The sequence below is a fragment of the Canis lupus genome, chromosome 27 (assembly GCF_011100685.1).
Source record: "Canis lupus familiaris isolate Mischka breed German Shepherd chromosome 27, alternate assembly UU_Cfam_GSD_1.0, whole genome shotgun sequence".
Classification (NCBI taxonomy): domain Eukaryota; kingdom Metazoa; phylum Chordata; class Mammalia; order Carnivora; family Canidae; genus Canis; species Canis lupus.
Window position 1 is genome coordinate 42893439 of NC_049248.1, and position 24064 is coordinate 42917502.

Here is a 24064-nt window from a genome sequence, read left to right on the forward strand (position 1 = left end):
CTCTAGTACCTAAGAACATGTGAAAGAAATGATTCAAGTTACAGACCAGGACTCCCCAGTGTGGGGAACAGGTCAGAGAACACGAAACATGTCAAATATTAACTTATTTACCAAACGGGGGGGCCAGGGAAGGCAGGTTAAATTTTGATAAATCCCGGAGGTTTTCTTCAGAAGCAGAGACCCTTCCATCCACTCCTCTCTAGACCTGACCAGGTGATTCTCCAGCGGACTATGATACACCAAGGTGGGCTGTCAGAGTGACTGAGGGGGGACACGAGCTTGTTCCCCACCTGGAGCTCAGGAGAGAAGGGGCTTTTCCATGCTGTTCAGATTACTGTGTTCTGGTCCCTACATGAAGATTAGCTGCTTGAATTACCCGGCTTCTCCTGTGAGATCCTCATTCTTCGTTCCAGTGGCCCCGAAAAGCTCAGTATTCGGCACCATGCAGCCTCCTCTGCCCCGAGACTCTCCCCCAGATCAAGCCGGGACCGGTCTCCTTGGTTCTGTTTACCCTTTAAAAAATACTTTTACAAACAATTCTTTCCCACCCATCCCCCAAAGACCCCAATAAAATAACATGGGAGTAGCAGCTGCTTCTACAGTTTTGTTTTGAAATGGTGTTAGATAAAATAAGGGAATAAATAGAGAATGGGTACGAGGCAGGACCGCCATCCCTGGGTCACACTGCCAGAGGGAGTTCTAGGGAAGACTCTTCAGGGGGCCTGTCCTCGCTCTGCTGTGAGGTCTTCTCCACCACACAGCCCTCTTCATGGTCCGTGCGGAAGGGGAGGCCCGAGGGGGGCCAGGAGGGGCGGAGGTCTTCACTCTCAGGCTCCTCGGGGTCACAATCTTCGGGCACTAGCGCTTCTAGGGTGGACGCGTTCCCCACTTCTGATTTACACAGGGCAGCGGGGTCTGTGGGGCCGCAAGCCACCAGTGAGGTAACCGGGAGAGAGAAGACACTCAGATCCTTCTCCTTGGGGAAAGAGGGCGGGACCTCTTCCGTGCCGGGCTCTCCCTTCACCCCCAGGACCGGCCTCTGCTCCACCTGATAGTAGACCAGGGGCCCACTGTTCAAGTAGGAGGGGCTGTTCGCCGCCGAGGCGGCCGCGTGGTCGGAGTTCTCGGCAAAACACAGGACGGAGGAGCCCGGGGGCAGCTGGGCCTGGATGAGGATGGGGGCTGCGAGGCCCGGGCACAGCTCTTCGGGCACAGCCAGGGGCTCCTCCAGGATGCACACGCCCAGGCTCTCGATGCTGGAGTCCAGGCTGGCGCTGGAGCCACTGGAATCCTCCTCCGCCTTGAGCCGCTCCAGCTCCTCGGCGCTCTGCAGGTGCATCACCGCGGTCTCGTTCTCGGCAATGAACTCCTGGAAGTCCTGCGTCTCGGAGCCCTGCGCCCCGGTCAGGCTGCAGCCGGCGGCGGGCGACGGCTCCTCGTCTGGGGCTGGCGGGCGGCTCACCTGCCGCTTGCTCTCCAGCTCCAGCTTCATGATGGTGTGGAGGTAATGAGTCCGGACCCGGATTGGATTAAATTCAATGCGCCCAGCCATGTTCCCACAGCCATCCCGGGAACAGCCACATGGGAAGGACATGCGATCCACCTGAGGAGAGGACAAGAAGGTTGAGGGAGGAGGAGGAGACCCACAGATTTAGTACCGGGGACGGGGATGGGGACGGGGACGGGAGGCAGTGGCTGGGGAGGCAGTGGCTGGGGATTCGAGGTCTCACAACAGGAACAGCCAGGAACAAACTAACCTGCAGCGCGGCCTAACAGCACGGGGCACTAGCCATCAGACCGCCTGCGTTTCAGTTGCAACACAGACTTTAATGAGCGGTGTGCCCTCTAGAAGGTCCCTTACCTCCCGGGCAACCTGGGGCGCCCAGTCAGTTAAGCATCCAACTCGGTTTAGGCTCAGGCCATGATCTCAGGGTCGTGGAACTCCAGGATCACGCCCTGGGTCAAAGGCAGGCAAACCGCTGAGCCACCCAGGCATCCCTTTAAGACATTTTTGCGCCTCAGAGACTTTCCCAGAATTTATCTAGTTTACTGAGAAAACAGGCTGGGGCCTAAGCCTACGGACTGCCTTCTGCGATGACAGGGAAAGGAAGCAGAAGATCTAGCTGGTCTAAAGGAGCACATTCTAGGGAAACTAAGGCAAGGTGCCTCAGTTGTGCCGGGGCGCTCTACTGACGGTTCAAACATGGTAACGGCCAGCTTTTCACCACCTGCTTCATTTTCCCCTGATGGTTTAGGTCTGGGGCAAGTACTGCGATAATTAACTACAGACCAGGAACACCTGGAAAGGAGCTCCTCTACCTCCTTATCTCCCTTTTGGACCCCCAAAAGGAACCAAAAATAAAGCGTAAGCAAGTATGTATATATATATAAGTCACAATGTCTTCCTATGATATCAACTTCTAGAACTCTCCATTCCAGTCCTTAGGAACAGTCCAATTCTTAGGACTACTCTCAGGGCAGTATAACTGATTCATTATGGGACTTTGGTCTGAAAAGCAGTACTTGGCCAGATACGCTACAGCTATTACCGACCTAAAAATAGGAAAGAAGAGGGTCATTAGGGAACCTTCAACCACAAGGACTCAGCACCCACATCCTCAGCAGACAAGTTCCAAATAAATTTCATCTTTTGGGATGGTACTGCTGCTTTCAACGGAGACGCGCCTTCTAAGCGGTCCCTTGTCAAACCAGCGAGCGGATGACGGCTTCCGTCTTTTAAGACCCTGGACTCCAGCTCTGCCAAGCCATGTCCGATCCTGAACTACAGGAACCTGACAATTATTTTGGGTTTTACAGAACTGGAGCAGAGGTCCTGTGAGTGTTTGCAAGACAAAATCCGGAGGCCTACCTCATCTCTCTGCTTCCTTTCATCTCATGACATCAGTCCATGTTTAAGGAACAGCTACTAATGTTAAACTCACCAACCCGTCTTCCCCCATCTGCTGACAGCTGCTGCTTACCACTTCCAGGGTGAGACACAGCAAAAGCTAATGGCTCTCTCCACGGCCTAGGAATCCTGCCATGCTTGGCTTTCTCCTTGGTGGGGGAGGGTCGTGGAACTAGGCAGTGCTGCCCGTCATGGGAGTCCACCCGTAGATGACGGGCAGCCTCCCACGTTCAGGACCCATATCATGCCCCCCGGACTCCTCTAGCGTGGATATCACCTCCCAGGCCAACCTGGACTGACCTGGCATTTAATCCCAGCCTGACTACAGGCACAGGCTTCTGGGTCACAATAGAGGCGACAGTCACAACCACACTCTTCCCGCGACAGGCGGATGGCTCTAAGCTCTTGCTTCTCTTCGGCGTCAATGCGGTGGACCCCCGAAGCCCTTAGCAAAGCTCGTCGCCGCTTGGTGGGCAGGGGCTGCAGAAAGAAGTAGTCATCCACCTCCACATTTTCCACATCAATGTCTTCGTCTGAGACGTCATCCAGGGTCAGGCCATCGGCCTCCACCGACTCCACTGTCCCATTCTTGGTCAGCTGCCGGGAGACGGGAAGGAAAGGTTAGCCTTGAGTATTCGAGTATTATGGGCAGGCACCTTCTTTTTTTTTTTTTTTAAAGATTTATTTATTTATTTATGATAGAGCGAGAGAGAGAGGGAGGCAGGCTCCATGCAGGGAGCCCGATGCGGGACTCGATCCCGGGACTGCAGGATCGCGCCCTGGGCCAAAGGCAGGTGCTAAAGCTACCAGGGATCCCCGGGCAGGCACCTTCTCACAGAGCAGCAGGGTCCAACTGAACTTCCTGCACTGATGGAAATATCCATGCTGCTCGCAGCACACGTGCCTACTGAGCACTGTGAATGGGGTTAGTGCGAAGGAGAACTTCTTAATTTTAGTTCATTTTAACTAAGTCTAAGAAGCCACACGTGTGGCTAGTCGCCACCATACTGGAGAGTTGAAGAGCATAAATCTAGAGCAGGAAGGCAGGAAGCCCGACGTAGCTCTAACACCTGTCAACACCGGAGGGATCACCTTTCTAGACCAAAGTTTCTCAAAGCCCACGTCTCCTCTTCCCTCATTTTCCCACAAATACACCCTCCATCCTCAAACTTGTGTCCTGTAACGTCAGCTAAGTTGCCTTCTGACACAGGGAGGTCTGTCAGTGGCTGGATGCTCCTTGGATGTATAGATAACCTTGCAAAACACCCTTCAATCTGCACCCCGAAGGACCCAAAACCACATTCGGGGAACAGTAGTACAGGCTACCAGGTCTTTGTCAAGGACCCTGAGTCCCCACAGAGTGAAGACTTCTCTTCAGAAGGGCTTCACTTCACTGGGAGGAGAGAAAAATGAGCAAATTATTAACAGCTATCCAAGAAAGCCCTCACTGCCAACCCACAGCCTAGAATATACTTTCTCCTTTCTAATCTTTTTTGATTTCAAAGAAAAAATGCTGTATGGAGAGTAGGGTGGCAGGCGAAATACTGAGGTACTATCCACAGGCAGAAGTCTGGGTTCTCTGGGCCAAGACAGACAGAGAGCCAGCAAGGAATCTTTGTGGAAGGGCAGGTTGAAGACAATCTGGCTGAATGAGTTCTGAAAACTCACTAGAGAATTCAAGGAAAGAAAATGAGACTTTGTAATTCCCAGAGCTCTGGAAGCTACCAGCAGGATGAGAGCCAAGCTCCTGGAGGGGTTGGCTTATTTCATCAGACCCAGCCACAGGTTAGTGGTAGTAAAGGGACAGCTCCTGGGAGCGAGATGATGCAACGGCGGGGCTCATCAGCTCCACACCTGTTTGCTTGTGGGAAGGTGGGAGAGAGAGGGGACAAATACAGAGATGCTTCTGGGGGTCTCCTGGCCTGTTAGTTCGGTACCAGGCAGACCCGCGATGAGGGGCCCTTCTGCAGACCTTGGGGCCCCTCCTCCTTCCTATTTTGCCAGCAATGGCTTCTTCCTTAGCACCCTCCCTCTTGCTGTCCTCTCAAGGGAAAGAGGTTAGAGATGCAATAGGAAGAAACCCACGTAGATATAAGAATTTGATGTAACACAGTAGAGGTGGCATTTGAAACCAAGAAAGAGAGTCCTCTGGTCATTAGATGATATTGGGATAACTGGATGGGCCTCTTGAAAAATAAATAAGTAAAGCTGTACTAGTAAAGCATACTACGCATAATAATGAATTCCATATGAATAAAAGGCCCAAATTAGAAAAAAGTAATAATGAGGGGCGCCTGGGTGGCTCAGTGGTTGAGTCGCCTTCAGCTCAGGGTGTGATCCTGGGTCCTGGGATTGAGTCCCACATCGGGCTCCCCGCAGGGAGCCTGCTTCTCCCTCTGCCTGTGTCTCTGCCTCTCTCTGTGCCTCTCACGAATAAATAAAATCTTAAAAAAAAAAAAAAGTATTAGAAAGATGATAGGTAATTGAAGCTCAGAGCATCAGGAGGTTTTTTTCTTTCCTTTTTGTGACAGCCTGAAAAGGAAAATAAATATTAGATGGTACATCAGAGATGCGAAAGATGTATTTTTTAAGTCTCCCCTGCAGTGTACTGCAGTCAGGAAAAATTTCTAAGAAAAGCAAGCACACTGGCCCTGGGAGAGGGCAAAGTAAGTGTCTTCTCTCGACACAGAAGGATCTATTAGTTGCCACCAGGGCTAAATCGGCTACTAGGTAGGAATCCTATGTCGGCCTTGGGTTCGCTTAGCTTTGTCCCTAGACCTGCTCCCAGGGCGGGGGGGGGGGGGGGGGGGGGGGGGGGGGGGCCACAGAACAGGAGGGAGTCGTGCTGTGACAGGCTATCCCTCTATCAGATCTAGGAGAGAGGTTTCTTTAGGGAAAGGGAAGAAAGCCTTCACTGCAAATGATGAGAACAGTGTTTATTTCCCGGGCCGTTGCTATAGCAGCTGGAAGGTGACAGGGTCAGTGATGGAATTCCTCAGACACAAGAAACGGGACGCCTCGGTGTCATTCCAGTTAGAAAAACAGGTGTGAGGCTCCGGGAGTAGGCTGCGGGAAGGGGAGCGCGCTGTCAAAAGGAGAAAGGAATGAGATGTCGTTAGCTCACGTCCTCTGCTGTGGGTTCTCCAACCACACCACGTTTTGAGGTGGCTCGTTCGGGTCTATCTGCCACCCTGCAAATAATGCAGCCACCTGTTTTAATATGGGTCATGTGTTTGGGGCCCACAAGAAACTTGGCTAGACCTACGGCAGTGTCTCCAGACCTGGAGCCAGGAACTCGGGGGGGGGGGGGGGGGCAGGGGTAGGGGGGTATTTTGTGGCCTGGTGCGAAGTACGGCTGTGGAGTGCCCTGTGGTGCCGAGAGCAAGCGGGTAGCTGTAAAGAGCCATCCTGTAAGGCAGGGGTCATCCTCCAACCTCACTCTCGCCTCCTAAACTTGAGGAGCTGGGGTGGCATCAGATCATCAGATGGCAGGCCTAGAACCAGACAAACTGAAACAGCTATTTGGCGATGCTGTGGTTTACACCTCAAAGACCATCACCTAGAGGTGACGGGGGTTACAGACGGGGGGGCTACACGTGCAGGGTCTAGCAGAGAGAACCTGTTGGTTTGTTTTAAAGATTTTATTCATTTAGAGAGACTGAGCGAGCGAGCTAGTGAGAGAGAACGAGCAGAGGAAGAGGGAGAGCAGGCTCCCCACTAAGCAGGGAGCTCAACACGGGGCTTGCTCCCGACCTGAGCCACAGGCAGACGCTTCACCCCCTAAGCCCCCCAGGCGCCTGAGAAAACCTGTTCTGTGCATTGGGACAATAGACAGTCATTTAACAAGAAACTGAAACCTCATGCTTCCTCAGGTTCCAAGGGCGACAGACTTGAATGTTTTCAGGTATTCGCATCTTAAACTTAAAAAAAATTTGCTGAAGGGGCGAGGCTAGGGAATTCTAGGGAAGCCACTTTGCTCTCCTGCGTAGACTCCCCACCAGAGACAAAAAAGAATGGGGTTTCAGACTGAGCTTTGATTCCAGACCTGAGACTTCTCACTAGAAAGATCCGGAATCTCAACATGCCAAGGGCAACAATCAAATTACAAGGAAGAAATAAATAATCCAGAAGAAATATAAATAATCTAGATGGTTCCCCACTTTATCTTGGCGCACGGGTGTACCCAGACCCCAGACCCCTTAGGCACCTTCATCTTCTTGGCGTGGAGTTTCTCTTCCTTCAGGTGTTCACGGAGAATCTCCCGATGGTTCACCTCCTGCTCCTGAGCAAACTCACAGAGTGTGTAGCTGCGTACGGAGTTGTGGCGCTGGGCCATGCCCAGCGAGCTCCCACCCTGGCTGGGCACGCTGGTGAAGCCCTGGCGCCGGGCGAAGTAGTATACGGTCACCTGGTCAAAGCGGACATTCTTCCTCCGCAGCTGCTTCTGCCGCTTGAGGATGGATGTGGCTGAGAAGGGAGCACAGAGCAGTTTTACCAACCCTGAAATGGCCTCCCTGGGGCCCATGTTCTTTCTCACCCATCTAGGCTCAACCGTTGTCCAAAGCGCTCTCTGTACCTTGAGACATGTCCAGTCTTCACATCATAAGCGCACAGTTGGGAGGGGCCCTGAACATCAGCTGGCTCATACCACTCCCGCCACACTGACTTCACCCAAACAGATGACCACAAAATCTAATTTTGGACATCAGCTGGGAAGCGGATCTCTAGGTAATCTTTTCAGGATGTAACCATCTCTATAGCTTCACTGTCCGATTCAACCACTATTAGCTATGTGTGGCATTTTACGTTACTCAAAATAAAATTTCAAATTCAGCTCCTTGGTTCTACTAGTCACGTTTCCAGTCTCCTGGCTACATATGGCTCCCATACTGGACAGTGCAGGTGTAGAACTCTGCTATCATAACGGGGACCTCTGTGGGACGGCATAATCTATAGCTGGGGTTGGTGTATCTCTTCTTTAAACGGCCCGATGGTGAATACTTCAGTCTCTGCAGGCCATCAGGTCTCTGCCGCAACCACTCAACCCTGCCATTGTAGCATGAGAGCAATTCCAATGTATGTGGCTGTGTGCCAATAAAACTTTATTTACAAAAACAGGCAGTGGGCCAGATTTGGTCCATAGGCAACCTCTGTTCTATAGAATCAGAAGTTCTTTCCAAGAAATTAACTGAGCCATTAGAATTAAGAAATCTGGAGTTGCCCCAGTTGACCAGGCAGTAATCACTTATGTCCTTCTAGATCTACAACTGTGTGGGACTCTGGTGGGTCAGGGTAAAATCCTGGACCTCTCCTCCCTCAATTTAATTAAGCCCTTCCTGGGGAGCCATAAACCATGGCATAAAAAAAGAAAAAAAAAAAATCAGCTAGAGTAGGTCAGGCCTAAGTCTATGATACGAGAGCAATAAAGTCCTCCAAAGAGCAAAGTTGGGCTAAGAGTGGAAAAGATCATGGTTAGTGGAAAATCCCCCAGCTGGAGACAAGGAGCGGTCTCTTTCTCAAGGACTGCAATGGGCTCTGATGCCTGGAGGAGGTGGGTGTAGACGGGGTGGTGGGGCTCACTCACGTGTGAAGCTGGCGGTTGTAGGAGGATTGAGGCTGTCACAGCTGTCAGCACTGTCACTGCTGGAGATCTCATCGTCTGAGTTGGAAACTGATGAGCCCACATCCACATCATCAAACTTCCTCTTGAGACTCGAACCCGTGAATGCATCCATTGGTTTCAAAGGGGCTTCCTTGGGGAGCCCACCACGTTGGCCCCAAAGCCCCTGCTCACCACCAGTTAGCCAGGTGCATTAGGATTCTGCCCAGGGGAAAAGAGGAATCAGCATTCCCGTCCTGAGCCAGACCCCTCCCAAGTCTATACACGCAGCTCGCCAAATGAAGAAAGTCCCTGAGCTAGCACTGAGGTCTGGTCTCTCGAGACTAGGTCATTTCTTTACTTATTCTGGCCAATATTCTCCTACTTTTGTTTCCCTTCAGCCCCTGCGGTCTCAGTCATTCGTAGAATAATGAGATGAGTAACAGCAGCACCTTTCCGAATAGAGTGGAGGCCTCTGGTTCCAAGCCAGCTGGGCTCTGGGTTTCATTAGCCCGGGGAATAACGGGAATAACGGTAGCTGCTCCGGTGCGCACACAGGAGCGCTCTCCAAGGGGCCAGTGGGAGGGACTAGGGATCAAAGGCAGAATTAGGCTGTTCCTAAACCTAGACTAGATCCAATTATTTTTCCTAGTGAAAATTTAGCCTGGCTTTTCCCAAAGTGTATATATTAAATAAACTAGTTCCATGGATATTAATAGCTTTACGTGGCAATAGGACTGGTGTGTCCAAATAGTTTAGACAAATGCTTAGGAGAGGACTGCGTGCAGGCTTTTAATATACTAATGAGCATGGTGAAGGGTGAGAGCAAACATAGTGCACACAGGGGTCCCCACACCTCCTTATGGAACCCTGTGTTTCCAGAGTATCTTGGGGGCAAGTGATTCTTGGAATGCACTTTGGGAATCAATACGCTCTAGGCCCTAAGTTTCAGAGTATATCAGAAGCCAGGGAGACACTTTACCCAGATCTTCACAAGGGTGAAGTTTCTCACCAGGCAACCAGAAAGGCCAAATTTGATTCTAAAGAATGGACTGAAGATTAGAATCTGCACTGCCTTCAGAGCCCAGAATCTTTTCCAATCTCATTCAGCTCCATAAAATAGGGCTCAGCTGGTCTATCATCATCCCCTGTGCCAGGACAACTTAGCTTTACAATCTTAGCCCTCTGTAAAGAACCCGGCAAGGGGAAATCAAATAGCAAAAGAAGGGACAGTTGACTATGGTTACGTCAATATGGCAGGCAGCGTTTGCAACATGTCACACACACAGAGTCTGGGATAGTCCATTTCCCAGGTACACATCTTTCTCCTTCTCCATCTTTGGACTTAAGTTCCTAAGAATATGAATATGCTGGACAGAAATGCTGTTAGAGCCGGAGCCACATGTGATGATACGAAGCCTCCCTGCTTTGCCTCAGTAACGCCAGAAATCTCCCCAGACTATGATCTCACTAGTTGCTAATTATGCAGCAGGAATAACAACACTGCCCAGAAAGACAGGGCTGCATTACTGCGGAGCAGCTACCCAGAATATACTGTGGTGTCAAGAGATGCCTGCTACAGAGCTGTTTTTCTGGACCGTGTCTCTCAGAAGCAATTTGCCTGCTCTTGGATCAGCTCTACATAGTCAACCAGACCTAATAAGTACTTTAGCGAAGATATTTCCTGATCTATCTGTCTAGATCTCATCAAAATTCTGCATTTGAGTCACAAGATATACCTAAGAAACCTCAGCCATCACAGGTCTCAGACAAGCACGTTCCTGAAATAAATTTGGCCAGGGAGGGGGGAAAAGAAAATCAAGTACTTGTTAAGAATTGTAATGAAATTTAAAAACAAATCTAAGGTGTCAATTCTGTTATTCAGGTTACTGATCTTACCATTAGAGGTCACATTCCTAGGATATATTAAGAATGCAGAGAGCCAGGGACCTTTTAATGGGTTAAGATTTGAGCTGGGTTTAAAGATACCTATTAACTAACAAATTTTGCATTCCATCCTATGGGGGTGGGGGTGGGGGTGGAGGTAATCTTTACAATGGAGAACTTATGTGAGTGGGATAAAAAAAATAAAAGAGAATAATGTTGACCACTGAATTGGATTTTTCCTCCCCACTTAAAAGGTTTATCAACCACATGAAAACTCAGACTGAGCTGAAAAATCTGCTTTCTCGGAAAGGGCTTAAGTCCAGCTTCAGCTTTAACTGAGATCTCTAGTGTTGCTACTGGGAAAGTGGCTTCTTCCTCAGTCTGGAAGCATGCAGGGTGTTATGACTGGAAGCAAATGTGCAGTCCTGTTCTTTCCTCCAATGTCCCTTTGCTTCTAGTAGGGTGGCTTCCCTCTAAGTATTTCTCTGTAAGCCCTGCATGAGGCTGGGTTTGGTCCAAAACCATCTTTATTATTAAAATTCTCACTGTCTTAACCCAGTTGCCCTCAGGGGTATCACTTCCTCTGGTGCCGCAAGGATTGCTGGCTGCTTGTTCCATTCTCCTTTGCCCTTTTTTCTATGTCTTCCCCACTTCCACTTCTGGAATAGTGGCTTCTGGGCAATGATAAGAGGTAGGTAAGAAAGAGGAAGAAAAAAAAAAGAGAGAGAGAGAAAGAAAGAAAAGATGTGAAACCTAGGAGAAAGATATTTTCCTTAAAATGCCGGAGAATAATCTGAACCCATGGCTACATATGTAAATGATGTGCGTACTGACTTCGCTCTCCTCACCCTGGCCAGGATCCATCTGATTCGCTTCCTGACATGCACCCCATTATATATAATCCATCAATGCTGTCCTGACCACAGTATAAGTTTCAATTTCAACCCAGCCTTCCTTGTCCAACTCTGGTGTGAACCTGACTCGTCAGGAAGAGATGCTCATTGGGCACCAAAAACAAACCTCCCATCCACTTCCACAGTGGCCTGAAGAGACCTTTCTTTGCAACCGAAACAACTAGAATAGGTCCCACAATTTCCAGCTCATCCAATCAACCTCTTTTCTAACTGATTAGAAATCAGTCATTCCCACCTCTCTCAACCATTCACTGGTAGAGGATCAATGCCTGTGTTCAAGAGAAACAGTTGTGAGTTATACTCCGAGCCCTTAAACCCATATAGAAATCATGAAGGTGAGACTGGAAATGCAGGTCCTAAGTGACAGTTAACTGCCAAAATGACCAACTCAAACAACAAATGCTTTTGGAGAAAAGAATGCGAGCCCCTATAAAAGCTTTTTAATGCCAGTTAAATGAAAGGGCAGCTGACACTTTCTGGCTCCCTGCCTTATGGCCTTTTCTCAACTGTTTCTAGCTGAATATTTCCCAAAGGTATAAGAAATACAGCATATCCACGGTAAACAGGAGATACGTGGCTAGCACCAAATAAAGATCTATAGCATATGTGCACTTTAGTACTGGATCTAAGCCTTTTCAGGCCTGTAGGATTCCTTTAACAATCTGTCCAAAAAACAACAACAACCAAACCCCCCCCGGCTTTTGTGAGGCTACCAAAAGAGGGATCACCCAGAAAAATTTCTGTGGATTCAAAATATATTTCCAAAGTTTAGTAACGAAGGCCTCTCTCTTAAAGGAGTATAAAATACTAATTAAGACAAGGTATATCTCACAGGAGAAAGCCTCTCCAGGCCACTGGAATCCAACCTTCTTGGAAAGGTCAAGGGACCAAAATCTCTGGTAAGATTGTCAGGGTTATCTTCGGTAGCTGGGTTAGAGGAAGGAAGGCTTGTTACTAAGTGTTAGGATAAACCTGAGTAAGATGACCTGACCTGTTTCTCCTTTTACAAGATATTGCAGTTGATTCTCATATACCATGAATTTCATGGATCCTTGTGTCCTTGGGATTACCAGGATCATGAACTCATAAAGTGCTTGAGTGTAAACATACTGTTTAGGTATTTTAAGGAAGCCCCCCTTTCCAACCCTCACTGGGTTTTTTGTTGTTGTTGTTGTTTGTTTGTTTGTTTGACCCATTCACTGACACAAGGTTAAAACTTGGCTTTCCACATCTAAACTACCATGGTATGGAGGACACAAGCTCTTGGTGGGAGACCAGGAACATGATGCTGCAGGAACCATTAATTCTCAAGGATATCCAGTCACTTCTAACTCTGGCGCACACCAACCTCCTCCTGGCTTTGGAGATTAGCAAGATGTGAAGTCGGTCAAGAAAATGAAAATATGAACCAACTATGGGTTTACCTGAAACTGAAAACGGCAGGACAAGAGGACACACTGTGTCTCTCGGGGATAACTCCTAAACATTTCGCACTGGAGGGCGGTCTGTGTGTGTCACACTGCCGCTCTAACCCCTTTAAAAGGATAAATCAAGACCATGGCACTCAAAGGGATGGATGGCAGTCAGCTGCGTGTTTGGGCCTGTGAAAAATGATCGAGCTGGGAGCCAGGGCAAGGGATGCTTTCGTCCCCCCCGCACCCCCCCACCCTACACACACACACACAACGCCAGAAAAAAAAAAAAAAGAAAAAGAAAAAATGGGAGAGACATCAGGAACCTGAGCCGAAAGGGCAGGTCAAGGCATCGGTTCCCTTTAATGGGCACCCCTGCTGAGCCCTTGGGCTCCCGGCCCATTTCTCCGATGCCCGCTAACCTTCCCGCTCATTCCCGGCGTCTGCGGCCCCTGCCCAGCCTTCCCCATCCCTTCCTGCCTGCTACTCACAAATTCCCCACCACTCCTCCCACATTTTCCCCTACTCGCCCTCCCCTTCCTTCACTTCCCTCCATCCTGCATCACCTCCACTCCGCTGCGCGCTCAACCCTCATCCGCAACCCCGCCGGCTCCCGAGCCGCCCCCGGGTCGTGCCCCGAGCTGCCCCCGCAGCCGGGGCCCGCGTCCTCCGCGCCCCGGGCTCCCACGCCTCTCCCGACTGCTTCCTTCCCCGCGGCGACCCGGCTCCCCGCCCCCCGACCGCTCCCGAGCGAGCCTCCCCCGTTTCTGACTCCTCCATCCGCGCGGCTCTGGGGGGGCGGGGGGAACCTCTCCTCCACAGCCGCCCGCGGGCCGATCCCGAGAAAGGACGAGGCGGCACCCTCCGCCCCGCACCCCCAGGCCCATTACCGGCCCCGCCGCGGCTGCCTCCTCCCGTGATGGTCTCTGCCGCCCCCGCGGCCGCCGCCGCCGCCGCCCCAGCCCGGGTGGGAAGCAGAGAGGACAGAGCGAGTCCCGGGCCCGCGGCGACGGTCGGGGAGTTCCCAGGGCGGCAGGGCTGGGAGGGAGGGCGGGTGGGCAGGTCGGCCGGCAGGCGGCGGAGGGCGGGCGGCTCCAGCGACTCGGGCGCCCCCGGTAGCAGACGCCCAGAACCGCCCCGGCTCCGGCTAACAATAGGCTCCGGCCGCAGCGCTCCGGCTCTTATAGGCGCCGGCACGTCCTGCCCGAGCCCCGGGGCAGGCTGGGAAATGGAGTCTGCGTGCCAGCCCCCCCGCCCCCCCGCCCCCGCGGCATGCCGGGAGTTGGAGGCGACCACCGGCGCGGAGCCCGAGAGCCGCCGCCTGCGGACGCGCTTCGGGGGCGAGGTCCTCGCTGCGCTGGAAGCTGGGAAAGCGAGTTTGGCGCCGCTGCAGCCCTTCGGGCAGGAAGGGGGACAGCCCGGGCCACAGACCTGCGGTGGCTGAACGAGGCTGCCCCCGACGCTCCCCGTTCCTCTCGTCAGGAGCGCACTCCCGTGCGTAAAGGCCGTAACCGCCTCAGGCTCGCCCCGGGAGCTGAGGCGGCCGCCGGGGAACGGCGGCGGGCAGGGCGCGCGCCTCGCCGCAGCGCGTGTGGACCGGCGGATGGCTTCCTGTCAAAACCGATCTTCCGTGGTGTCCGAGCCTCACAACTTTGCGACTCATTTTTGAGGTGTGGAAAACGGCGTCTGATGCGGAGGCCGGGAGTTCTGCGTCGTTTGCCAAGGACCCCCAGCCCAGGTCTCCTCTGACGTGGAAGGCCCCGCACTGTGGGAGGTGCCCCTCCCTCCCCTCCCCCACCACGGCTCCGTGCTTCCCTCTACTTTGCCCCTCCTGGACGAGCTTTTACTCCTTTATTCACGAGAGACACACGCACGGAGAGAGGGAGCGGCAGGCTCCACGCAGGGAGCCCGACGCGGGACTCGACCCCGGGTCTCCAGGGTCACGCCCCGGGCCCAGGGCGGCGCCACACCGCTGAGCCACCCGGGGAGCCCACTAGCCTCCCTGCAGTTCCTTCAGGGATGGTGCTCTCCCCCCAGGGCCTTTTGCCTACCACACTGTCCCTAGCAGGCCATAGAACACACTCCTTCACTTAATTAGTTGCTGAAATGTCCCCATATCAGATTTTCCTTTAACCATTTTTCTGAAATGGCGCTAACATCTCTTCTTAGCATTTACCACTTGATGTATATTTTTTCAGTCTTCTCACAATTGACTAAATTCCAGGAGTCCTAGGAATTGCTTTGTTTATTGTATGGTGAGCAGCACCCCGTACAAAGCCTGGTATTTGACATTTAGGAACTCACTAGATGTTTACTGGGTATTTATTGGTTGGATGGCAGGACTTAAACTCACTTTAGGATGGTTCCATAGCCTAGTGCACTTTTCACTGCAACCAAGAACTATGGAGCCAGATCTGCTGGCTATCCAAAGCATCTCTCAGCGTTATTTTATTTTATTTTTAAGTTATTCATGAGAGAGACACAGAGAGAGGCAGAGACACAGGCAGAGAGAGAAGCAAGCTCCATACAAGGAGCCCGATGCGGGACTCCATGCTGGGACATCCGGGATCACGCCTAGGCGGAAGGCAGATGCTCAACCGCTGAGCCACCCAGGCGTCCCATCTCTCAATTTTAATACTAAGAACTGGCTTGGGACAAAATGCCCCAAATCGCAGTCCTCCCGCCTCGGTGACATGAGAGGCTCCATGAGGCCAGGAAACAATAGTGCAAGATGAAAAGCAGATCACAAAAAAACAGGCCTTAGCTTACCACGCACTGATCATCTCCCTATCTGCTGAGATTTAGGTATAACACGTGTTCTGGAGCCAGACTGCCTGAATACAAACCCACTCCTCCTCCATCAGTAGTAGTATGACCCTTGGCAAGGTATGTAACTTCCCTGTAACTTAGCTTCCTCATCTGCAAAATGAGGAAGACAGTATGTAGCTCAAAGGGGTTCACAAAGTTTACTTAATATGGTATAAAATGTTCACAATATAGTCAGTGCTATGTAAATTTTCATGATTGTCTTTCCCGGACACACAGATCATAACAGCTCCAGGCTACTCTGTAGAATCAGTGAGCGGAGTTATCAAATACTAGCCAAAAGGCCACACTGGATAGGTTAAAAAAGCATCTCATATGCCCACACATTCACAGTTTGAGTCATGGAAATTCATCAGGGTACCATTAGCCTCAACGCCCATGATTTGTAGGTTAATGACACCAGGATAGCCAAACCAATGTTAGTGCATCACTTGAAAACACAGCAGAATCCAATTTGGCAGTAAGCTCTACATCAGTCAGCAGCTCACCTGGACCTGTAACATCACAACTACAGATCATAGAGCCAGCCACTTGTTCACCATATTTCATGGTCTTGGTAGAATCACTAGATGAGTTACTACAATGGTGCCTCTGCCTCCTGCCTTAGCAGGGCCTATAGAGGCCAAGTGACCAGAAGCTCAAATGCAGAATAGAAACTACAAAACCAAAGTGAAAAGAAATGCTAATAGCGTTTGATCTGCCCAATACTAAATGTTACTGCTGTGTTCCAAATCACCTGCAACGTACGTATGAACCAGCTCAGAATGCACAAATCACGAACGGGTGGTTTGTTTTTGGGACAAAAATGTCAAAGCAGAACAGGAAGAGATATAGAACCAAGATCATCAGCCACAGATGAAAACCAAAGGTCAGATTTCATGTCCTGGGCAGTGTTTACAAATCTGTCTTGTAGTTATGTCTCTACACATAGAGGTGATTTTGTAATCAGTAGTATTCTAAGTATATTGAGCAATTGGATTAAGGGTACTAAATACAAAATAAAACTGTTTTATGCTCAATATTCTTTTAAATCTCCCAAACAATCCTAAGTTATGCTCAATATTCTTTTAAATCTCCCAAACAATCCTAAGTATTATCTCCTTTTTAAGATGAGAAAGTTGAGGTTTAGGAGAATATTTTGTTCAAGGTCACATCTAGGAAGAGCGAGATCTGAGATTTGAACAGAGGTTTATCTGACACCAAAGTATATATTGTATCAACTATTCTTTACCACCAAAACAAGAATACACTCCCTGGAGGGGAGGGCAGGGAGTTGGAAATTAATAGGTCAGAGGATACTATGTGTAAGCTGCTGCTGCTCCTGCTTTTTTTTTTTTTTTTTTTTAAGATTTTATCTATTTATTCATGAAAGAGACACACAGAGAGAGGCAGAGACACAGGCAGAGGGAGAAGCAGGCTCTATGCAGGGATCCTGGGACCGGGATCATGCCCTGAGCCGAAGGCAGACACTCAACTGTTGAGCCACCCAGGCGTCCCCTGTGTGTAAACTTCTTAGAGAAAAATAGTTAACCTGTAGATTTAGCCCTGAGGTTGACGTTACCTTACTAATTTATATTTAACAATAATCCAGATCTAGAGAGGCAGGCACCTTCCGTGACTAGTTGCACAACAACAAAAAGATCAGTGTCAGGACTTAAAAGTGCCACAGCAATTTAAAAGCACAAACAACAAAGAAGCTGCATGCTTCAGGAAGATTTCAAAAAGGACACACACAAATTGATTAATATAGGTGCAGAACACACGCTCTACTTAAAAAAGCAAAATAACAGGTTTAAGGAGGTAGAGTGCAGGGGGTGAGTTTAGTGAGGGCAAGCTTGATAAGCCTAAAAGAAGTGGATGAAAATTTGAAGTTATAAAGATATGTAGGGAAAGATAAATTTAAAAAATCAGACATTAGGGGATCCCTGGGTGGCTCAGCAGTTTGGCGCCTGCCTTTGGTCCAGGGCGCGATCCTGGAGTCCTGGAATCCAGTCCCGCATCGGGCTCCCAGCATGGAGCCTGCTTCTCCCTCTGCCTGTGTCTCTGCCTGTGTGTGTGTTCTATCATGAATAAATAAACAAATCTTTAAAAAAAAAATGCTTTTCTTAAAAAAAATCAGTTCAGAGAGAAAACAGGAATCTGAAGTAATTAAAATGAGGAATGTTTACCTCATCTTAATACAAATATATGAAAACACAGACTCCATGAGAAATACTGGTTAGTACTCATGCCCCCAAAGAGCCCATACAGTACAAAATAGTATAATAATATAAATACAATAGTGTTTTTTAAATAGCAAGTTTCCTTATAATTTATATTAATGCAACTGAAAATTTTAATTCATAGAGACCTTTTAAATCTCTGAATTAGAGAATGCAAATGCTAGACTTAGATACAATTTGTTGGCTAGGCCTGTGTTCTAAGGAACAACACAGAGGAGATGTAGAAGTGAAAAGGAGAGATGAAAAAGGAAGAAGTGGAAAGAGATGGATGTTTAAGGTCAAAGGTAACATACAAGGTCATTAAATGAAGCAAGAAGGAGAAATAAAATATTCACAATACAGAAAAATAAAAACAGATGCTGATGTCACATAGGGCATCTTCTTTCCAGTTCATTCCATTTTGTAGTGGTAGAAAATTCTTCCTCATTTACACCTTAGAACTTGTATAATGAAACAAAAATTTAATCGCAAAACTAAAAATAAATGTTCTAGCTTTAGGGAAAGCCTTAGCCTAAAACTGAGAACATAGATCATTTCCAGGAGAAGCAGAATGGTGCAGGATACTCTGTATGAAATGGTACATAAATGATGCAGCTAGGTGGGGCGTTGGTAGCATTCCTGTTGAGATGGGAGTTCTTGTAACGGGCCAGTAGAGGCCACAAACAGATCAAATTCCTATAGAGGAGCCATCCATAGCCAAAGAAGCAGAAGGACAATTCAGTAAAATGATAAAACAGCCCAACTTCAGCTCTCTGAGGAAGCTATCTGGAATTGTTAGGTATTGGCTGGAGAAAAAACTACAGTGAAGAGGGATTAAGTTCAGTCTTGACCTCAAATATTTGCACCCCAAATTTGTGTTACTTTCAAAACCAAAAGCTGAACCTTCACTCAGTCCTTCGCAGTAGTTTACAAGACAGCCCAAATCTCTGCAGCACCCCTGTACAAGACTTGCTGAGAATACTCCTCCATTAGGCATAAATTAGAAAGGACTAGTTCCATTTTACCAAGCCTTCTTCACCCACCAAGCTTCCCAATGCTCCTTCAACCCAGTGGTGAAATCACACTCTACCCTTCACAGCACACCTAGTGCCTGACTGTGTCTGACGTCCAGAAATCAAGAGTATCTGCCCCTTCGTGGGGACCTCACTGTCTCAGGTCTCTCAGGCTCTGGTTGTCTTGTATTTGTTGTACTGTACTCTTTCAGGCACTATGACCATTTCCATTTCCCCTCCCTTTAAGTAGCTTCCTAAATAAATCATTTATGGGGTAAACATTCTGACTAGGCCATAGTATTGGACAACCTTATTATTTAACAGCCATATTTATGTAACGACTAGTACCTAATCCTTAGAGTCCTGCAATGACCTACCCTCTCTTTTATTTCCCAATAACTCCCTTTTAACTATCAAGTCTTTATACAGCTGATTCTTCTAGATACAATCCATCCCTTCCAGGGAACAGTACATACAATACTAAGTCAAATAGGAGCCTACTGCACTTCTCAGGAGGGCCTAAATCCTAACCGTTCTCCTTCTCAAATACCCTCATTCTAATAAAACCATTAAACCATCTGCACAGTTTAAATATCAACTGTTACATTGTTAAAAAGATAAAATCCAGTAAATTTTACTTCCAGGAATATATCTTAGAGGTACATGCAAAAAACTTATGAAGATGCATGTTCAAATGCACTTAACCTAAACATCCATAGGGAATGGCCATCTTTAAAAAAGAATGATGTATACTATGAATTCTAATAATAGATGTTCAAGATATGTTAAATACAAAAAGCAAATTGCAGACCGTTAGTGTAACATGAGCCCATCTGAATAATTGGGGGGGGGGGCAGGGAGGGAGGGGAATGGGAGGTACTTTTAGCCATGGTTATCTATCTATCTATCTATCTATCTATCTATCTATCTATCTATCATCTATTTAAAAGATTTTATCTACTTATTCATGAGAGACATAGAGAGAGAGAGGCAGAGACACAGGCAGAGGGAGAAGCAGGCTCCATGCAGGGAGCCTGACGTGGGACTCGATCCTGGGACTCCAGGATCACATCCTGGGCTGAAGGCAGGCGCCAAAACTGCTGAGCCACTCAGGCGTCCCATGATTATCTCTTTAGAGTGGGACTAGGAGGTAAGTAAAAGGTAACCCTTCTTTATTGTTTGAACTTATCACTTTGTGTATTATTTTCATAATAAAAAAGCTAGTTTAAAATTTTCATTTAATTGAAAGGATCAGTAATAATAGTAAATAGATGTGACTCTTAAAAGCAAGTTGAATAGCAACATTCTATCAATATACCAACTCTTACTAATTGTATAGCATTGGCACTATACTTTTTGGAGCTAAGGAAAGCCTAAGCAATTTTCTGGTTAATTTAGGGATCTGTGATTGCAAACATGTATAAATTCATTTCTTATTTTTTAAAGGATTTATTTATTTATTTGAGAGAGAAAGCGTGCACAAGGTGGGAGAGGGACAGAAGGAGAGAGAGACTCTCAAGCAAACTCCCTGCTGAGCACGGAGAGAGAGCATGATCTGAACCGAAATCAAGAGTTGGACACCCAGCTGACTGGGCCACCCAGGCACCCCAAAAAAATTCACTTCTAAAATAAATTTGAGATTACTCTGAAAAAACTCTAATCCTAAGTAAATTAGTAACTGTAATTCATGGTAAATATATTAAAAAGAATTCTGTATATCATTTGCAGTAACGAAGAGTCACAGATTCTGAAGGGACCTTAAAAGTCATCTAGCCCAACCCTCCTAACCTAAAATTTAGATAGAATAATAAAAAAAACAAAAAACACCAAAATCAAAAAAATAATAGCAGCTTGCTGAGGAAAAAACTGACTTCTCTGAAACTGAGAACAGTCCAAGGAATATAATACAACCAGAAATATCCCCCTTTTCAAACAGGGACATCTGGTAATCAGTACTTTCATTAAAAAAGTATTTTGGCCTAATATGTCAAGTTGCCCAGGGCAGTTTTTAAAAGTCACTTGACTTCATTTTCCAGTTTCAAAGTTTTCAATTTCTTTCAAACCAAAAGAAATCAGACCATACTGTGAGTTGATTTTAATGAACAAAATTATCTGTATAAAAACATTTAAACTTTATCAAATGCTTTAAAAACACACACGCACAGATCCAAATCCATTACATAATCTTTGAACATTATCTCTTTTCACCTCAACATGAGTGAAGGGACTTCTGGATAAAATTCTACATGTGAAAAAAAGACAACCCATAGTCTCACACATGTATGCACGCGCGCACACACACACACACACACACACACACACTCACACTCTTTAAGAACTAAAATACTTGGGAAAAGTGTGACTGGGATGGGAATGAATTTCTCAGAAAGCTTCTATAAAAGAACACTACACAGGTAAAAGAAGTTCCTATGCCAAGGGAAGATGCAGAGAGGGGAAAGAGAAAGCAGGGCTTAGCCAAACTCATTAATAAATAGTTTGAGAAGCTCATTCAAGAACAGTGAATTGGGGGAGTTACAGAGGACCCCTCATTTTCACCACCTCAGAGTCTGTGAATCTGATAACCGATGATGCTTCAAAAGTACGTTACGTTCTCGGTTTTTTACAAGTCTTGATCTATTCATCATTATTTAGGTGTGGTTTGTCCCTGTCAGCGGTGGATTCCTCAGTTGTCATGCAGTGCTCTGCTCTCCTATCCACCAGAAGAGCCATGGTCAGAGACCGCAGTAAGCGTGACATCGCAGCCGGTGGTTAAAGAGCCAAGATTGCCCGGGTTTGGATTTCAGCGACACTATGTGCTAGCTGCCTGTCACTCGGCAAGCTCCTCAGCCACTTTAGGTCTCCGTTTCCTCACCTTCAATTAGGGATCATTATTGCCTACTTCATAGAGGATTGTTAAAGAAGAGCTCAACAAGGTAATCCACTTAAAGGTTGTGTCACACTACGAGGCACAAGCAAATGCTCAGTAAATGTCAGCTAAAATTACTATTAGTCTTGGTATTACAGGGCAACCAAAAGAAAAATTCTATTCTATTTCTGTATTTCTCCTCTTTGGTGAGGTTTTCAGGGGCCAACTGTGGCAAAAGCCAGTACATATGATGCAAAAGAAGATTGAGGATCTAGTCTTAGGAATATAGATGTTCACTTTTATATTAGAAAAAAATTACATGGCTCCATATCACAAAATTTAACATCTTTCCATTAAACATCACACAATTCTCATCATCATTATGCCCTACAAACACCCTAAATGGTGTGGAGTTTCTAATGATATTCAACAACAACAGAGTCCATAAATTTTAACTAAGAAACGGCTTCGGAAATGCACATTGGGCAATAATCTGTGTGTGCCACAAGAGCACAGCCCACAGATGGCTGGGGTTCTGCTTCTTTGGCCAGGGCTCCCCCATACACAGTCAGGTGGGTCAGGTTCCTGCAGACCTTCAAATCTCCAGGGGCGAGCGACTCCCCTCAGGAGGGAAGCTTCCAAGAGGTGAAGGAAGCAGCAACCACTGAGGATGGAATGCCCGGCACCTACTTCAGTATGATATGATAGCTATCATTGGTTTCTGCTGTAAAAAAAAAAAAAAAAAAAAAAAAAAAAAGAATAATCTTTAGTCACTTCTAAAACACAGCAGGAGGAAAAAAATATGGTAAGGATCTTTTGAGAAGGGAGGAAAGGAAAAAACAGCAGGACAAAGGGCAACATACTTAATTAGCATAAAATGCTTACAGTAAATACGCATTATAAAAACAATGTGCTTTAGTTCCTCATTTGTCCACAGAAAATGGGAGGGAATGGGAGAATCATCAGTTACACTTTGTCTACCCTGATAATGGCAAGAAGCCAATTCATACAAAGGAATAATCTCCAAAGCTGCCACTTTCCCCACTTCAAGTATGGTGTTAATACTTTCCTTTTCTCCTCAAAGAAGTAAAACCATGAAAAAAAAATCTCAAATTCCATAGAGAGAGGCATCTGTCTTACTATTTTATTACCTTTCATTGTGTCCAGAATAAAACAGGCTTCTTCCTGAAAGTTCTGTATCATCTGAGAAAAGCAAGAAAAGTTGCTAATTATTAAAAACTTGGGTTTGCTGCATTTATTCAGACTATATGGCTTTTCATTATATTGGATTTAAGGGAAAAATAATCCTTTGTTTTGTGTTCTCCCATTCAGCTTTTAAGTTTTAAAAGCTTAACAGTCTAGGGGTGCCTGGCTGGCTCAGTTGGTAAAGCACACAACTCTTACTCTCAGGGTTATGAGTTCAAGTCCTAAGTTGGGCATTGGAGCCTACTTGAAAAAACATTTTAAAATAAAAAAATAAAAATAAAAGCTAAGCAATCTAAAACAACTGATCTTAAAATAATAGTATGCATTTTCCTGGGTTAACCTCAAGTTCCAAGGGTACTTGGACACTGATGGGCTCATTCAGGAAAATCCAGGTATGTATCTTCCATATATACTCTTACCCCAAACCATGCGAGCGCCTCTTTGATTTCCCCTACCCACTTTGCCTTCTAAACTCCCTTCTCTCATTTTATAAAATAAAGGCATAAGTTTCACCCTCCTGGAATCCTACCAAGCTGCCCTGCCCCAGGGTATAAAAGTCCCCAGGATGCCAAAGTGTGACTGTTAATGTGAACTTTAATGACTGGGTAACAAAGTCTTATGTGAGTCACATGGTTTCTAATTCTTTCCTTACACCAGAACCGAAGACTGACCTAATCACTGTCAAATGATAGGTGAATCAAAATAATTCTTTGTAACATCACTATATAATTTCTGGCACCTAACGCCAAAAAAAAAAACAAAACAAAAAACAAAAAACAAATCCAGTGATGCTGTTATAAAAAACTCCATCAATTCCTCTCTGTCAGTTTGTGGGAATCAGATTCCATAGCACTTATATCTAGGAGGATAAAACAGAAGGAAGTGGTGCTGAACTCTTTCATTCTAGAAATCAGTAGAGAGTATTCATCTATACATGAATTAATGTGGGCAGTCCCATCCATCTCATTAATAGATACACTTCTAATACATTTTTCTTAATGTTTAATAATTTATCAAAACATGTAATACATTTATGTTTATTGATTATATAATTATGGTGATCATTCTATTCAGAAGAAATAATTTTTAAATTTTAGTGAAATTCTTTTGTTGAAGCAAATCTGTTTCAAAGAAATATGATATAATTAATAAAAGATGTTTGAGCATAAAAATAGGTTTTGGAAAGATAAAATTCTATGGGAGAAGTGAATTGAAATAGGAGCTCAAGGAAA

General features: G+C 46.9%; 3 protein-coding genes across 12 annotated transcripts in view; 1 reads left to right on the forward strand and 2 right to left on the reverse strand.

The window, feature by feature from the left end:
• Positions 1 to 14288, reverse strand: CSRNP2 (cysteine and serine rich nuclear protein 2). 3 transcript variants are annotated; one of them, XM_038577678.1, is made up of 5 exons: positions 14152 to 14288; positions 8493 to 8729; positions 7116 to 7375; positions 3209 to 3505; positions 1 to 1603 (listed from the first exon to the last, which is right to left on the reverse strand). In XM_038577678.1, the coding sequence occupies exons 2-5, from the start codon at positions 8641 to 8643 to the stop codon at positions 680 to 682; spliced, it is 1632 nt and encodes a 543-aa protein (XP_038433606.1). In that variant the 5' UTR covers positions 8644 to 8729; positions 14152 to 14288; the 3' UTR covers positions 1 to 679. The 3 variants fall into 3 exon arrangements, with proteins under 3 accessions (XP_038433606.1, XP_038433605.1, XP_038433607.1); XM_038577677.1 differs by lacking the exon at positions 14152 to 14288 and adding an exon at positions 13611 to 13766; XM_038577679.1 differs by lacking the exon at positions 14152 to 14288 and adding an exon at positions 8960 to 10211.
• Positions 13993 to 23641, forward strand: LOC106557897. The gene is made up of 2 exons (XM_038577926.1): positions 13993 to 14458; positions 21413 to 23641. Exons 1-2 carry the CDS (start codon positions 13993 to 13995, stop codon positions 21640 to 21642), a joined length of 696 nt encoding a protein of 231 aa, XP_038433854.1. The 3' UTR covers positions 21643 to 23641.
• The window catches only part of TFCP2 (transcription factor CP2), a 61360-nt gene continuing 58136 nt past the window's right edge, over positions 20841 to 24064 (reverse strand). For 6 of the 8 annotated variants that reach the window (XM_038577683.1, XM_038577682.1, XM_038577680.1 and 3 more), the window contains 2 exons: positions 22778 to 22829; positions 20841 to 22350 (listed from right to left, as the gene is read on the reverse strand). In XM_038577683.1, the coding sequence (XP_038433611.1) occupies positions 22313 to 22350; positions 22778 to 22829 (90 nt within the window). In that variant the 3' untranslated portion in view covers positions 20841 to 22312. The remainder of the gene's footprint in view (positions 22351 to 22777; positions 22830 to 24064) is intronic. The other 2 variants (XM_038577684.1, XM_038577681.1) reach the window with 1 other exon arrangement.